The 15,627-nt window shown below is 42.0% G+C and overlaps 1 protein-coding gene across 4 annotated transcripts in view; it reads right to left on the bottom strand.

Moving 5' to 3' along the window:
• Window positions 1-15,627, bottom strand: part of cdk14 (cyclin dependent kinase 14) — a 227,950-nt gene that overhangs the window by 36,400 nt on the left and 175,923 nt on the right. For all 4 annotated transcript variants that reach the window (XM_005745728.2, XM_005745731.2, XM_005745729.2 and 1 more), the window contains one exon: window positions 10,068-10,218. In XM_005745728.2, coding sequence (XP_005745785.1) covers window positions 10,103-10,218 — 116 coding nt within the window. In that variant the 3' untranslated portion in view covers window positions 10,068-10,102. The remainder of the gene's footprint in view (window positions 1-10,067; window positions 10,219-15,627) is intronic.

The following is a 15,627-nucleotide window of genomic DNA, read 5'->3' as shown; positions in this document are numbered from 1 at the left end:
GTACCAAACAAGACATCTGATATATGTTTATAATATTAGCTTATATGAACCCAAGTTGCTGAACTGTGTAAAATTTTGAAGCAATGAAGAAAAACGATACCATAGACTCTTTAAGACAAGGCCAATCAGTACTTGGCAAGTGGTTTGTTCAGTATTTCGGAGAGGTTTCCACAGCTCGTCTGTGGTTTTAGTGTCTCAGTGGCTTCTCTTTCTTCATGTAATTCGAGATTGAGGCCCTGAAGCTCTGATCAGGGCTCGGTGAGGCCGACTGTTCCAGGGCTCTCTGTTCTTCTTCTGTGTGAAGTTCCTAAGAACTCTGTCCCCTACTTTTCTACTTTGGCTAACATAGTTCATGTCTGATTATGTGCCTCAACCCTCAAAAGCACAGCGTTCAGTCGAAGCCACTGGACAAAAGCTTTACTGACCACAAAATACTTCCTCTCCAAGCTGCTTTTAAATATTTCCAGTTTTGGGAAATAGACGATGGACAAGTTTTGGAGGGAAAATTACATTTGTGCAAAAAATGTTCTTTGGACAACCAGCATAGACTTGCTCATAATCCTCATGTGTGCATGCATGTGGATATGCATTTCAGTCTGTATGAACAAAGTGATGGCCAAAGTTTGGAATTTGAATTCTGCATGTTCCAGAAGTAAATTAAGGCTATATTTCACATTTCAAATTGTTAACTGTCATGTGCAATAAATTCTTTTCGTACAATGTACAAAAACACCTGATGAGTGGTCCAAGGTATGGCACCAGCGCAAAGCTAAAAACACAACATGTTTTGGGTCGCTGAGGTTTGTTACTTCAAGCATTTCGTCAAGACATCGAGTGAATTATAAATTCAATAGCGGGCAAACAGAGGCAAATTTAGTTTTAAAGCAATTCTTGATTACAGTATCTGTATACTTGTAAAATCTTGTAGTGAAATATGAAACTGGAAAGAAAATATCTGGCAACTTGATACATAACTTGTGGATTTACGTTTAACCACAAACTTTTATTAAGCAAGCTGAAAGTAGCTCCCTGTTCTGAAAAGTGAAGTCAGTGCTAAACTGCTTTATACCTGCAATCTCTATGACGGCTGCAGGAGGTGACTTCTTCTTGTAAATTATGACTAGTATCATTAGTATCCAAAAATAACGATGAAGCAGTGTATCTTTAGGCCTGTCAAGTTGCAAACCACCAAGAAATTAGCCAGTTACTAAACAAAAGGTGACACCATGACAACCAGCATCTTTTCTAAACTTAACCAGAAAGCTTCTGAGGCCTAAATCAGACTATAGGCATAAGTCTCGATTCAAACTCGGGACTTGATGGTTGACGGTTGAGTGCTTCAAATAGCTGTCATTAACCCCAGTAACCTCCTTTATAAATGTTACACTTTATTTCAAATGGATATGATAATACCCAAATACCAAAACCAGACCAGATTGCCTGTTTGAAGATGCCAGACCATGTTTAGTGTCAGATCACGTCTGGGTTTAATGCAAACAGAGTATAAAGATGGTCCTGTTATGAACCTGGAGATGAGGTATGTTTTTGTATTGAAACTGGACCAGAGCTGGTTCTGGGAAAGGGCTGTAACTCTGTTACACTCCCTAAATTAAATTTTAGTATGTTTTTGGTGTTATTCTTTGATGAGTGCAATATTTACAGACCCTCACTAGCTTGAAGTTCCACTTTAGGTTTGTAGTGAATGCCATGCACCCAACTGAACTGAAGCCAACAGTCATAAACTCTACAAACCGGAGTCATTCCAAATAAACGAACTGACTAAATTCTGATGACAAAAACTGATTATTTCCACTCAGAAAGTGTGCCACTGTAATCAAAGGTTGTGATGAAAAGACAGAGGCAACTTACAAAAAGTATGCGCATAAAAATTTGTGTAGTTCCTGTTTGTATGAGTCTGAGCTCAGCTCATTATTCCTCGGTGTTTCAAATGGCAGACTGACAAAGTTAAATTCATTAGCATGCTTTATTTGACTCTAATTCGCTCAGCTGAGACGAGCAGCTCCAGATCTGCTGCTGTAGAAGAGCTGTTGGCTTCACCACATAAGAAGGAATTGCTTTTTCTTTTCTTTTTGGAGAGGCAAAAAAGGAAGGAGGTACATGTGCAACGCTCATTAGGAGAAGCCATATGGTCGGGGGAAGAGGAGGAGACGGGGAAAAAAACGGAGACATGGAAAGATGCACCTTTTTTTGCTGAAATGAAAAGGGTACTTCTTTGGTGCCTCTGCAAAACATTCATTAAACTTCTGTCCTATTATTTTGACATATCAGGTTCTCATTTGTTGTTGAAAAAAGAAAGGTGAATATGTGCTAAAATGCAGTTTTTGAATCTAAAAAGCGATTGGATATGATCAAAGAGTGTAATTACACCAGCAGAACATACATTAATACACATTATTAAATTCATTTAGTAATGTTTGTTTACAGAGACGTAATAGGTGCAAAAATCGATGCAAAATATATATGTACAGTGTACGGTATTAGTATTATGTCCCTATTGGCTAATGATTGATATCATCATGATACATTGCTGCGATAATGGTGGCATGTGATGGCACCGTTTTTCTCTCTCTACCTAAATAGCCAGCTCTTTCTCTTTCTCTTTACAATTCTTGAAATGAAGTCAAGTGACATGATATTTGGATGCAAACGACAATGTGACATTTAAAGTCCCTGCATCCCAGTGTCATTTCTAAAATGTTGCCAATAAAAAGGCAGGAGGATATCAAGCACAAAGATAAAAGACATTTTATGAAAGTTTGACCTCATCTGACATCGAAGAAGACGTCAGAAGTAACGTGATATTTAAAATCCCTCATATTTCATTCCACTCGTGCCTATATGTTGTCAGTGCAAACAACGGCAGTAAGAGACATGGTTTTGAAGAGCTCCATATCGCACAACACTTCTAAGAACCATAAGGTGGACGGAAGCCAAATTTTGGTCAGTTGTTAACATGATCCTACTCTATCCTTCTCTACACCCCTTCATTTTCTGTCAACACCCACCCAATAAATAAAAAAATGAATAAATCAACTCAGCCAAAATGTTGATGTTGAAGCTTAAAAATATGAAGCCCAAGTTATATAGCCAGTCCGGGTAACTCAATGGACACTATAACATAACAATTCAATTCAACTTTATTTACACAGCGCCAAATCACAACAACAGTCGCCTCAATGTGCTTTATATTGTACAGTAGACCCTACAATAATACATACAGAGAAAAACCCAACAATCATATGACCCCCTATGAGCACTTTGGCAACAGTGGGAAGGAAAAACTCCCTTTTAACAGGAAGAAACCTCCCACAGAACCAGGCTCAGGGAGGGGCGGGGCCATCTGCTGTGATTGGTTGGGGTGAAAGAAGGGAGACAGGATGAAGACATGCTGTGGAAGAGCATAACAACAGACTGAACATATGCTCTAGTCTATTATAAAAGGATAACAGTGCCCAACAACCATAGCCTCTGCACATCTGTCTTGCACATGAATTACACAAAAAGGGAGAAAGGATATTTAAACCTTTTTCTGTTTCTATTAAAAAACAGAAAAAACTCATCAGACAGGCTGATTACATGTATGCCTTACTGATCAACAACAAACCCACCAAAACCAACTTTTTGAACTTATCGTTAGATTTAGGTTGACTACAGTCATACTGCTGGGGCACAGAGAACAAGGAGAACTGGTGAAGAAAACAGTGGATCTGATTTTCATGTGCAGTCTACACGAGGCGTCACCTGAATACAGATGCGTACCCCCCTCTGTACATACCCCTGGCTATGAGACGGATCCTCAGAAACCATCTACCAAGGGCAAAACAGAAAAAAGTGCTACATAAATATTCAGTAGCCTCAATTTCTCACGGTGTCATCAAAACCATTTTTGGTTGAAATGTTTGAAGTGACATTTACATGTACACACACCATTGTTTTTACCTCCAGCCGCACAGTGGTAAGATGGCAACATGAAGAAAACACAGGAGCGCCGCACTTTGATTTAACTGCACGCAGTTATGATCAATCCTGAGAGACTGAAGAGCCTTGGGTTTAAGGACATGTTAACAGGTCATAAAAGCAGAGGGGAGATGGTATTATATGAAATCAACAGCACGGGGAAGTGAGTGCAAACACATTGGAACAAGTAGTGCAGAGCTGCAGAGCCTCCACAATGCTTTTTCCACGAGGAGAGGATGAAATGAAAGCCCACATTACTGGCAGGCATTGAACCTGTATGGTTATAAGAAGCAGTGGGAGACTAAAACTAGGCTGATTTGACTGAAGGCTCTCCATTTCTCAAGGCTATGCCTCTGGTTATCCTTCCTCCCCGCACCTCCTATTTCCCCCCCTCAGGCTCACAGCAGGAATACACTTTAAATCACTTTGTCCTCTACCTAGAAAAACTTTCTGACAGGTCGTTTTGTGGACAGCACAAATCTATTTCTTCCTGCTACAGAGCCAAAAATATTCTCTTTCTGTCCTGTTGACTTTGTACGTTTTGGACAGTGATGGCTTTAGTAGACAGACATCATGGTAGGATCACACCAGGGGACAAATAGTGCTTTTACTTTCAAGTGAAATGCCTGTACATCTATGAAGGTTTCCTGCATTTTTATCCTCTTCCCCAAAAAAGGCACGCGGCACGGTCTCGGAGATGATACCTTAGGCTAGAGCGAGCGTGTGTGTGTATGCAGTGAGATAAATAGCTGGCACCTCTACATTTTGGACACTAAAGTCCGGATTTGCCTGCAGCTGTTATCTTCAAAGTGACACAGTGATGCTCCAGGGCCAGAGTGTCCTGTCGCCGACCTGTGATGGCTCACCGCACAGACGCAGCGTACAAAGACTGCTGCGTTGTGTGAAGTCTGGCCAGGTGACCGGCAGAAGAGCAGAGAACAGCACTCATCAACACGACTTCAATTGTCCAGCACATCTCAGCGATATGAATGAACCCTTACATGTGGTTATACTGGTTATTCCTTTAGTTCAGCACTGAGCTGTAATGACATTGATTGTCTAGTAGCCACGACTTCTGGTTTTCTGCAGTTTTCCACTGAACCTCCCACAGACACTGCATATCTGAGATACAGGTAGTAGGAACTAAATGCAAGAACTTCTGTTTCCTTTGGTCCGCTTGTCTTCATTTCGGAGGTCTCCCTGTGACGATGACTAAACACCGACACAGAGGTGGAAACATTTCTTTATGACTTATGACTTCCGTGTCTGGGATTCCGCTCTGATCCGAGGTAAATATCATCAGAGTGTGAGGGCGATGCCAACCTCTGTGCACCTACCAGTTGTTGTCACCACCCAGATGAGAATTTATATTGCACCAACCACACAGCTGACTTCTAAAAGGCATAACAGGACTGACTACTCAGACGTCTGTGCGAGTGTCTACAGCGCAGCATAATCAACTGTACTGTGAAAAAACTAAATAAGTGGTATTTTTAGTGCTGTCAATAGGTTAAAAAAATTTATTAATTAATCTCACAATTTTCTGTAATTAATCGCAATTACTTGATCGATAGCCTGGTTGCAATTAGATTTTTTCAACGTTATATTTAAGCTTGTAACTGACATTCATGGAATATAATGAAGCAAATGGAGAATAAACACAAAGAATGTTCAATGCTTAAATTCAGAGAGAATTTCAATAGTTTTCTTCAATCTTTTAGCACAGCTTCTCTCCTGTGAAATACAACTTTTTTAAAAACCTATATACTAATAGGTAAGTATACACTAATATATAATATGTGATAATAATTTGATATTTTAAGCTGGAAGTGCTTCGGTGAAAAGAGAATTCCTTCTTGCACAATGTGCAAAATACTTTATGTTGGTCGACTGTTCTGTCTTGTTATTTTTTTAATACTCAAATGTGCGTTTATCATCTTCCACACTGAGCTGATTGGTTCGGCTGCTCGATACCAGATCAGCTCCCCATTGGCGCATGTGCGAAGGTAACTCTACTTGGATAAACTGCCCGAAATGCGTTGCAGAAACATTTCAGGGATTTTGAGTGATTCTGCACTCCAGATGCATTAAATGTGTTAAAAAATTTTAATTTAAAACTACTGATGCTGACAAGTCAGTTAGCCATTTGAAATCATTTGAGTAGCAGATCAGATGCAAGGTAACCTCAGCTTCTGCTATGAACTCGGATGTAGCTTCCGATTTGGAAAAACAGAAAAAATATAAAACCATCTACAATTTTTTGGGACAACGATGACGCCAATACGGCCTTTTAAAGAACTATTATAGTATTATTGTACCTTGATAAAAAGCCACAAGCTAAACGTTTGTTTAGCTTTAACTAAAAGCTCCACATTCAACCTCTTGTAGCACTTTTTTGGTCTCCACCAGTTGGAAAATGCAGCTGTTAAACTCTATTTTCATTTTTTCTCAGTTTGAACAGTAAGGTGCTGCTGCTCAGCTGTAAAACCAAAACAATGAGCTGAAAGACGCTGTGGGTCTCCAAGTATGATCCACCTATTTCGCATTATGTGCAGTTGTCGAGATAATTGTTGAGTAATGAAATGAATCAGCTTTAAATTCGATTAAATCATTCTATCTTAATGTGAAACTGGAACGACGCTACAAACCTCGGCTGATTTGTCTTCACAATAAGACCAACTAAGTTCTTGTTTGGACTGAGGCACCGAGCCGTTGAATTGACCTCTTTCATGTTGCTTTTCGCTCCCCGATTGAATCAATGTTTCATGCTTTGTTATGTATTCTGACTGTGAGCATGCTGCATCCAATTCTTCACATACCCTCGCCTAAAGTGAAGTGTGTTGAAGCTCAGAGACAGGGCAGCTGTCTCCCACTTGTTGGGACTCGGAGTTGAACTGTGTGGTCACCGAGCGGATTGATGGGGGGAGCCGTTGCCTACGCTCGGCTCCAAGTTGCATCAGCTAATCTCGTGAATAATGCAGAATCATGAATAAACATAGATGAATGTATTGCAGTACTGTAAAGGAGACCTTTCCCTTATTTCTTCTCTTCTCCACCCCGCCTCCATTTTTCTGCCCTTCTATCACTTTCAGCTTTTCTCCTTTCCCACAAAAACACCATTTCTTTCTTCCCTCCCTGCCAAAATCAAACACTCCCACTATTCCCCCATCCTCTGTCACTCTGTCTCCATCCTTTTCTTTTGCTCCCCGGCCATAGCAGTGACAGACATTGTAGAGCTGTAGCGCTGCTGTGTCTCAGTGCGGGCGAGTCGGGTCCGGCCTTCACTCTCAGCTCAATAGCTGCATGGGTTTCCTCAAAGGCAGCCATCCAGCCAGCACAAAGCCTGCCCACTGGGAATAGACCCACAAAAGAGAAAGGGGGCTGCTCGCCTTCTTTGCTCTGCTCCGTCTGAAGCGGCCTGCCTCCACCACCTCCTATAAATAATACAACGCTGCCTCAACAAAAAGAAATCCAGCCTTGCTCCCGCAAGCCACTGCTTCCATCTAGCCTTTATTCGCGCGATCGCGCTGCCCTTCCCCTGTCTCGTTCTCCTCACCTCTTTTACCTCTGATTTTAGCAGAAAGGCTTTAGGAGCAGGTCCGTACATATTCACGTGCATATTACATTCAAGAATTTACGCTCATTCTTTGAGTACATCTCAGTATGCTGTGTGTGGTATAAGTGCAACATTAAGCAAAACTGAAACCATCATGTAAAATCCATTTAATTGCAGCCAACCTTAAAAAACTAAACAGCTGATGCTGTGTAAACAGAAGTGTTCTCACTCTCTCAGATACACAGTAGGTGTAATTGTAAAGAAAGTCATGCTTGTAAGGCTCCACTTCATACCACATTTAAATTCGCTGGATAAATTTTACTTTTATTCACACCCGTATCCAAACAGTTTTGGGTGCCGACACCCAGCCTTTGGCTTTTAGTATGCTAGCCTAGCCAAGAACAAACAGCCAAAAAGCAAAGTGTCCTAATCTACCTTTAGCGCTCTTTAACGGAGCGTCGTTATCTATCTGCAAACAGTTTTGCAAAGCCGGCGCGTCCGCGTGCCATGGAACCTGGAATGGATTTTTTATTCAATTAATCCTTTTGTTATATGTTTTGTGAGTCCCTCAAATTTGAGAATTAAAAATTTTTTTTTTAACCAGAACCACTGTCATTCATTTACAATCACTAAACTTCAAAGTACTGACATCCTGCACTTTGCTCTCACAAACAGCAGTTTGGAAAGCCCAGAGCAGCACAGTGATACTCACATTCACCATTAAAAAGAATGACAGTAAACACTATCATATTCTACAGTGTGCGGCTGTTTAGTGCTATATTGTAGCGTTATACTGGTGCATGAGTTACATTTGAGGGGAAGCATAAAAAGCCGTGTGCATGTGTTGGTGTAATTTGTCAGCGTATTAATGGGAATGTGTGCACAGGGATTAGGCTGCTATCAGTGCAGCTCTCCCAGCCTGCCAGGCTTTAGGCCTGCTTGGACAAAGAGGCTGATTTCAATGTAAATGCAGCAGCTGAGAGGACACAGCGCTCTCGGTGGGGTGACTTCCACCCTCCACATGTGCACGCGCATGCACACACACAGCGAGAGAGAGAAAGCCATTAGCCCCAGATCAGGGCACACACACACAAAATCCCTAGAATAGTAAATACATCTACTTTGTATCAAACCTTTTTCGATGAAACGTCAAGAAATGAAACACTGGAGAAAGTTGGTGACGACTAGTTGAGGAGCTGCTGCGTCTGCTACATATATGCACCTGTCAGCAATTACAGATCTAATCTGGCCCACAGTGCACTGTTGTGGCCCTGTGTTGCTCCATCATTAGGCCAACTATTATCCCCATGCCTGGCCTCTGCACCTCTTATTACATGCAAATAGCGGCGCTTTATCTGAGCCCTGAAAGAGAACCCCCGTCTCTAAAGAATGGGACACCCTCTTCGCCCACTCAAAGCCATTCCTCCATCTATTACTGGATTCTCTGCTTTAGTGCAGGCGGCACAGATCTCATGGCTTCGGTGTTAAAAGAAAGGCCGTGGTGGTCGGCAGGATGCAGATCAGTGTCAGACAGAGAACTGTGCGAGGGAATAGCTAATGACTTTCATGTTGTTTGACATTTTTGTGTTCTAATAGACAATATTTTCCATTACATCACTGTTTGATTTTCTTCTTGTATTTATGAGAAAATCGGCTGATTAGTCTTATAAAAAAAACCCAAAGATGTACAAATATGATTCGACTCACTAATAGGAGCATGAGAGAAAAATAAATCCCACTGCAACATCAGCTCTTGGTAAAATCAATTATAAGAAATGATCCAACAACATTAGGCCCTTGCATGTGTCACATATACAACGAAGATACATACATATGTATATATATGGACAGATAAATATGCAGAATATATTAACAAAGCATGAACTGAGAGTAAACATCCAGGTTTTAGAAATGGTTTACTACTGTTTAGCTAGTTCTCCTCTATAAGGCCACACTGTATGCACAAAAGAATAAACTGAAACCATATTTGATCATATAAAGACATGTAACTCTGATAAAACACGACAATAAGCACTTGTTCCACATGTCTTGTTAGAAAATATTAACTTCATAGCATATCCCCAAAGCAGCGGCGGCTTGTGGGATGCTGTGCATGCCTTACCCAAGCTACTTAGCTAACAGCGCATTCAAGCATTTCAGGTAAGACTACAGATTTTGTGTTTATGAGTGTTAACCTGTGTAGCGTGATTAAATATTATGTGTGTTCAGAGGAACAGCAAGTCACAGATATTCAGAAAATGCCGTAGCTAGCACGACAATCCCAGTAAAGTGTTGCAAACGTCAGTTGTGGTCAGAGAACAAGTGGCCGTGTTTGATTTGAGAACACACTACTCAAATTCACATGCGACACAAACAAGTACTACTTCACATACTACACAAGCAATATAGCGCATGAAAATATCCATATCATTAAAGTTTCACCTTCTGTCTGCATGTTCCATGTTATTCTTTTGAGAGTGTGTTACTTCATGCTGCTTCTGCTGCAGCATACTGTTTGCTAATGAGCGCGTACCTGTCAGGCAGTCGTGTGCAGGATGCTGCCTCAGGTCAGTGTTTGCTGCCAGAGGATGCCTTTCCATGACTGTTCCTTCGTGCACACACCTGTATGCTGTCCCCGCTCTCTGTCTGCAGCTTGACATTTGGTACGGTGAAGATAGAAGACACTGCAGGGGGAAGAGGACGCGAGCGGATTAGAAGTATGTAGGCTGACAGCAAGAACATTTCCAAGTGAGTTGTTGAAGATAGAGATGCTTATTAAAAAGTGAATATTTGAATATTTATTTGCAGCAACAGTTTTCCCTGCTTTAATATTTGTGTCGGGAGGAACTGGATCTTTAAATTGCTTCGTGTGGCAAAGCTCATTTCAGTTTTAAAATGACCATTCCAGTGATAACACAATCAGTTCAGCAAATGACAGAAATATGTTCCACAATTAATGCCACTGGTTAGTTTGAGTTCATTTCTATACACTATGAGTTTCAACTTGCAGAGACTCGCAACCTCGCCAGCAGAGCTAATGCCTTTTAAAACACACGTCCTCACTGGTCTTTAAGGTTTTAATAAATGTTGTAAAAAAATCACACAATTGTGTGAGTTGCGTTGAATGTGTGAAAGTTTTACTGTTGACTTTGGGATGGAGAAGTATAGACACACTGCAGAAAGAAAATAAACCATTCTAAAATACCATAAGTGCCAGTAGCGCACCCATACCAGTATCTGTAAATACTGGAAAAATGCTCTACTTCAGCCTGTCTTTGCAGTTGTCAGCGTAGCGTAATCTTCTAAACATCCAAGAACTCTCAAAAATGTTGAATATGTTTACTGATATATACTCTGTCATTTGTTGCGAACAACATAGCTCAACAATAATTGCAAAAACTGTCCTACACCCGGAAGAACCCAGGGTCCACTGCGCCTGCTTAAGGTCTGACAATGGGTCTGGATCCTGGTGCCCAACAGCAGTCAGGGTCCTGCTAGTCTAAGAACTTCTTCAAGTACTTGTATTCTCAGACCAGTCACCCACTGCCAAACCACTCATTCTGGTTGAGGTCGCAGGTAGCATAATCTTTTTTGCCAGACTCCTTCATTCTGTCACGTATGCTCAGTGTAAACTTGCTCTCATCTGTGAACAGAAGGGGCACAAGTCCCAGATCTGGGACCTCTCTGCATTGAATCATACCTGTTATTAATCTCTGTCTCTCTTCCACAGCATGTCTTTATCCTGTCTTCCTTCTCTCACCCCAACTGGTCGCAGCAGATGGCCCCGCCCCTCCCTGAGCCTGGTTCTACCGGAGGTTTCTTCCTGTTAAAAGGGAGTTTTTCCTTCCCACTGTCGCCCAAGTGCTTGCTCATAGGGGCTCATATGATTGTTGGGTTTTTCTCTGTACCTATTATTGTAGGATCTACTGTACAATATAAAGCGCCTTGAGGCGACTGTTGTTGTGATTTAGCGCTATATAAATAAAATTGAATTGAACCTGCCACCCTCATGGAGTCTGTTTCTGACAGTGCACATGAGTAGCCTGTGGGGCTTATTTTGTGGGGCTTTAGCAGGTCATAGGATGCTGGCCTTCTATGGCCCTCTGCAGGTCTGTCTCCTGGTGTCTCCGCCACACTCTTGGGACTGGCGTGTTAGACGCAGCACACCCACTTGAGGTGTCATGGATGGATGTGCAGTCCTGGAACAACTGGACGACCTGTGCAACCTGAATTAGGTGCAAGCACGACCTCCTGCTATCAACAGTAACAGGACATGAACGGAATGCAAAGCTGGAGAGAGCAACGGTCTGTGGTCACTAGGGCTGCCACGATTAGTCGACTAGTCACGATTACGTCGACTATCAAAATCGTCAATGACTGATTTAATAGTCGACGCGCCGTTTGAAGCTTTGTAAGATCACAAAAGCCGCAGGAATAAGTAGCAGGATTTAAGAGTGTAATAACGGACTGACACAGAAGATCGCAGCACTGCTCAGTCATAAACTGCTCAGTTTATGACTACGTCCACACGTACACGGGTATTTTTGAAAATGGAGATTTTCTGTTTTCGTTTTAAAAAATAATCCCGTCCACACATAAAGGCAGAAATGAAGGAAAACGCTGCTATGAACATGCCAAAGCAACAGGTGGCGCTAGATTCCTAACCGTGCAGAAATGTTGACCAATCAGAAGTCTAGAAGCCTCGGTGGGAAATAGTAAACAAGGATGGGGCATAGAAGCAGAACCGAGTCGTATGTGTGGAGGGACAGTAACTGTGTGTGTATGTAAGCATTTAAACACTGCAGAGAGAATTAACAGTAACAGTATTGTAGGAATTCATTTCACCGAAACAATAACGTGGCGCACAGTGTGACGTCAAAAAAGGCGCACACCTTTGACGCTGCGTTTTCGTCCACACGTAAATGCAAAAACTGAATTTTCAAAAATATCCACCCTGGCCGGAGTTTTTAAAAATCTCCGTTTTCAGTGACCGAAAACGCCGTTTATGTGTGGACGAAAGGTGCAAACGCGTAGAAAAATCCGCGTTTTCAAAAATACCCGGGTACGTGTGGACGTAGCCTATATCTGCTCAAGACACCACATATTTTCAAAAGCGCTCGGAGACGTCTGTTAGCCACCAGCTCGATAGCTAGCCGGGGGCTAGGTCACTAGAGCCGTGAGAACACCGGACTCCGGCAAATCGTTTTCAAACCCACTGCTGTCTTTCGTTACTCAGGTTAAACATGATATATGAGTCACTTAGATAACTTAAAAATGTTATTTGTAATATGTAATGTTATATATTTTTTTTGTATTTATTTGTTCCTGAGTAAACCGGTTTGGCTGAGATTAAAGTTATAGTTTTTACACAGCTGAATAAACGTCAAGCAGACAGCTGATTATCAGAAGTGTGAGATGCTCCAGAATTTACTCCGGTGTCCTGTTATATTTTAGATAGCAAGGAGTTTATTAAACTTCACAATCTGCAAATTTCATTAAAATTTAACAAACTATCATCTTGTCTTTATTTTTAGTTAGCACCTTAAACACTTAAAGCTGTAAGCTAATGATAGTTACATAAGAGCAGATGCTGCTGGTGCAATAAGCTGTACGTCTTATGTCCAATGGATGATGATCTGACTAGTCGACTATCAAAACAATCGTTTGTGGCAGCCCCAGTGGTCACCACCTCAAAAACATCCTCTTTTTGATTGTTGTCCACTTTCCCACTGGCCTGTGTTTACATCCTGACTGGACAGACTGGTATCACTGAAATTGAAAAACGTTGTGTTACACTGTGACGATCGAGTCTTCCCATAAGTCTCCTAGGCAGTTTCTTGTGTGGATGAAGACAACAGATACCGCTTGGAAATGGAGTGCCACCGAAATATGTCACGAAACCTTAACTGACCAATCAGCATGAAATGACCAAGTCTTCCTTTTTCGCTTCAGACACATTATCGATGCGGTGTTTAAGAAAGCTACAAAAAGTAGGGGGTTCATTTAGCTCTTTATTTACTTGTACTGACTGACCCCTGAGCTGGGATAGGCTCCACCCACTCCAGGCTTTTAGATAAGTGGAAGAGATTGGATGGATGGACTGACCCCTGTTGAGCCCTCAGCTGAATTACAGCTCATTTCTATACAAAGGACTTAATAGGAATGCCTTCCCTGGATTCAGTCCAAACAGAAGAAGGAACGGTGACCATTGTTTGCAGTTGTGAAGCCTAAACTGCACAGCGAGGCAGATGATTATTAATCATCAAGGGAATTTGGGGGGATGTGAGATGAAAACAGAAGAAGAGCAAACAGCGTCAGGGTTTTCAAACTGGTCGAAGAGCATTAGCATGTTTCATTTTTGGTTAAAAATTTGTAAATCAGCGTGGGGATCCTCTATCTTTGAAGCTCCTTTGGCTCCTTGTCTGGAAAACAATAAGATTAAAAAGCTGCATTTATAACCAAATTCCTCTGGGGGTGGAAAATGAATCGACGCTGTCCATTGTGAGGAGAACACATCTTCATCTCTGACTCTGAAATAGTTGCAGAGTTTTGCCAAGAGAGCAGTGGAACTGGAGGACAACTGCTGTGTCTCAGTACTTTAATGTCTGTTCCACATCCAGCCCTGAGAGAGGGGACTTGTATTTTGCTTATCCAAAGGCCTTTGCACTTTCTCCATGCACTGCCAGACACCCACACACTCTCACTCAAATCAAATTAAAAATGTCACAAGGCAATCCGCACAGTTAACAGCAACCTCGGGAGCTCCATTGTCTCAGTAATTCTTTCATTGTTCGCTGTAATCTGTCTGGGTATTGTCTGAACAAATCCATAATACACAGGATAATAGAGCGCACAGTTGACCATAGAAAACACATTGTTCGTCAGGGAGAACACGAGACATTTCCTTGACTTTCCTTTGGCGTGTTTGTCATTAGAAAAGTCAGGATCTCTTTCATTTGGTTTATTTTAACTACACGGCAGTGCAGCATGTTTCTGGCGGACCGTTCCCATTGGCTCCTGTTTCTGCCAAACAACACAATCACTATGCTGCAGTCGCAGCCAAATACTCACAGCTGGAGTAATTAGCCACTTCTTTATCTCACACTCACTCTTCATTTGCATAATTTTGACACATCCTTCCCCCACGATACTGAGATACCATTTTCCTGCTTATCCACTCCTGTCCTCATTTTCTAAACTCTTTTAATTCACTCCCATTCTTCCCTCAGTTTGCGCCGCTGCTTCTCCTGTGGCACACTTGCATGCCGAAAAGAGAGAGATAAAGCGAGCATACAAAAATCAAAACGAGGCATCTCTTTCCTCTCTCTCACTGACCGCTGCCTTCTGATTCTTTTCAGACACGACAACCTGCTGGGTGCTGATAACAGGATTAATAATACTGAAAAATCCTAATCGGGGGGAATTAAAAATGCAGTTCTGTCATTAAAATAAGCAGCGCGTCAGTGGTGGCACACTCAGGTCTGCTGAGCAGGCTTTTCACACTACTAATGAATTACAGCGTAAGGGATTTACACATGTATCTGTAGCTTGTCAGACAATATGGATAGGCAGTCATCTCTGACATACTTTCAAGCATTTCTGTAGGATTAATTGAAACGTAGCCTAACTGTGAAGCTTTGCCTAAAGTCGCTGACTGCTGCGCCCAAAATACACGAGCTTCTAAAATGAAGATGCGTCGAAAGCTGGGGCTTCTTTACAGAGACACGCTCTCTCTGGGCAAAATCAAACTCAGCGTATGGCAGTGGACAGCAGAGGTCCCACTGGGCCTACTGTCTCATCGGCATCCACACAGCTGCCTTCTTTTCAGGCATAGAGAGAGACGACTACGATCTACGTGAGCTGAAGAAAGCCAAAAAACGGGATGAGAGGCAAGGCAAAAACATCCTTTTCCACTTTTCAGAGGCTTCCAAGAGAGAGCCTTGGCAACAAGTAAGAGACACACAGAGGTGACAGACAGGTAATAAACACACACCTGCACCTGAATCACCCTGACCTGCAGTAATCATGGAAGCAAAGCCACATCAGAAGAGGGGAAATGGGCACACACACACACACACACACACACACACACA

This window comes from Pundamilia nyererei, unplaced genomic scaffold (genome assembly GCF_000239375.1).
Source record: "Pundamilia nyererei isolate P.nyererei 1_Seehausen unplaced genomic scaffold, PunNye1.0 scaffold00164, whole genome shotgun sequence".
NCBI classification, from domain to species: Eukaryota; Metazoa; Chordata; class Actinopteri; order Cichliformes; family Cichlidae; genus Pundamilia; species Pundamilia nyererei.
This window is presented reverse-complemented; position numbering and strand designations above follow the sequence as displayed.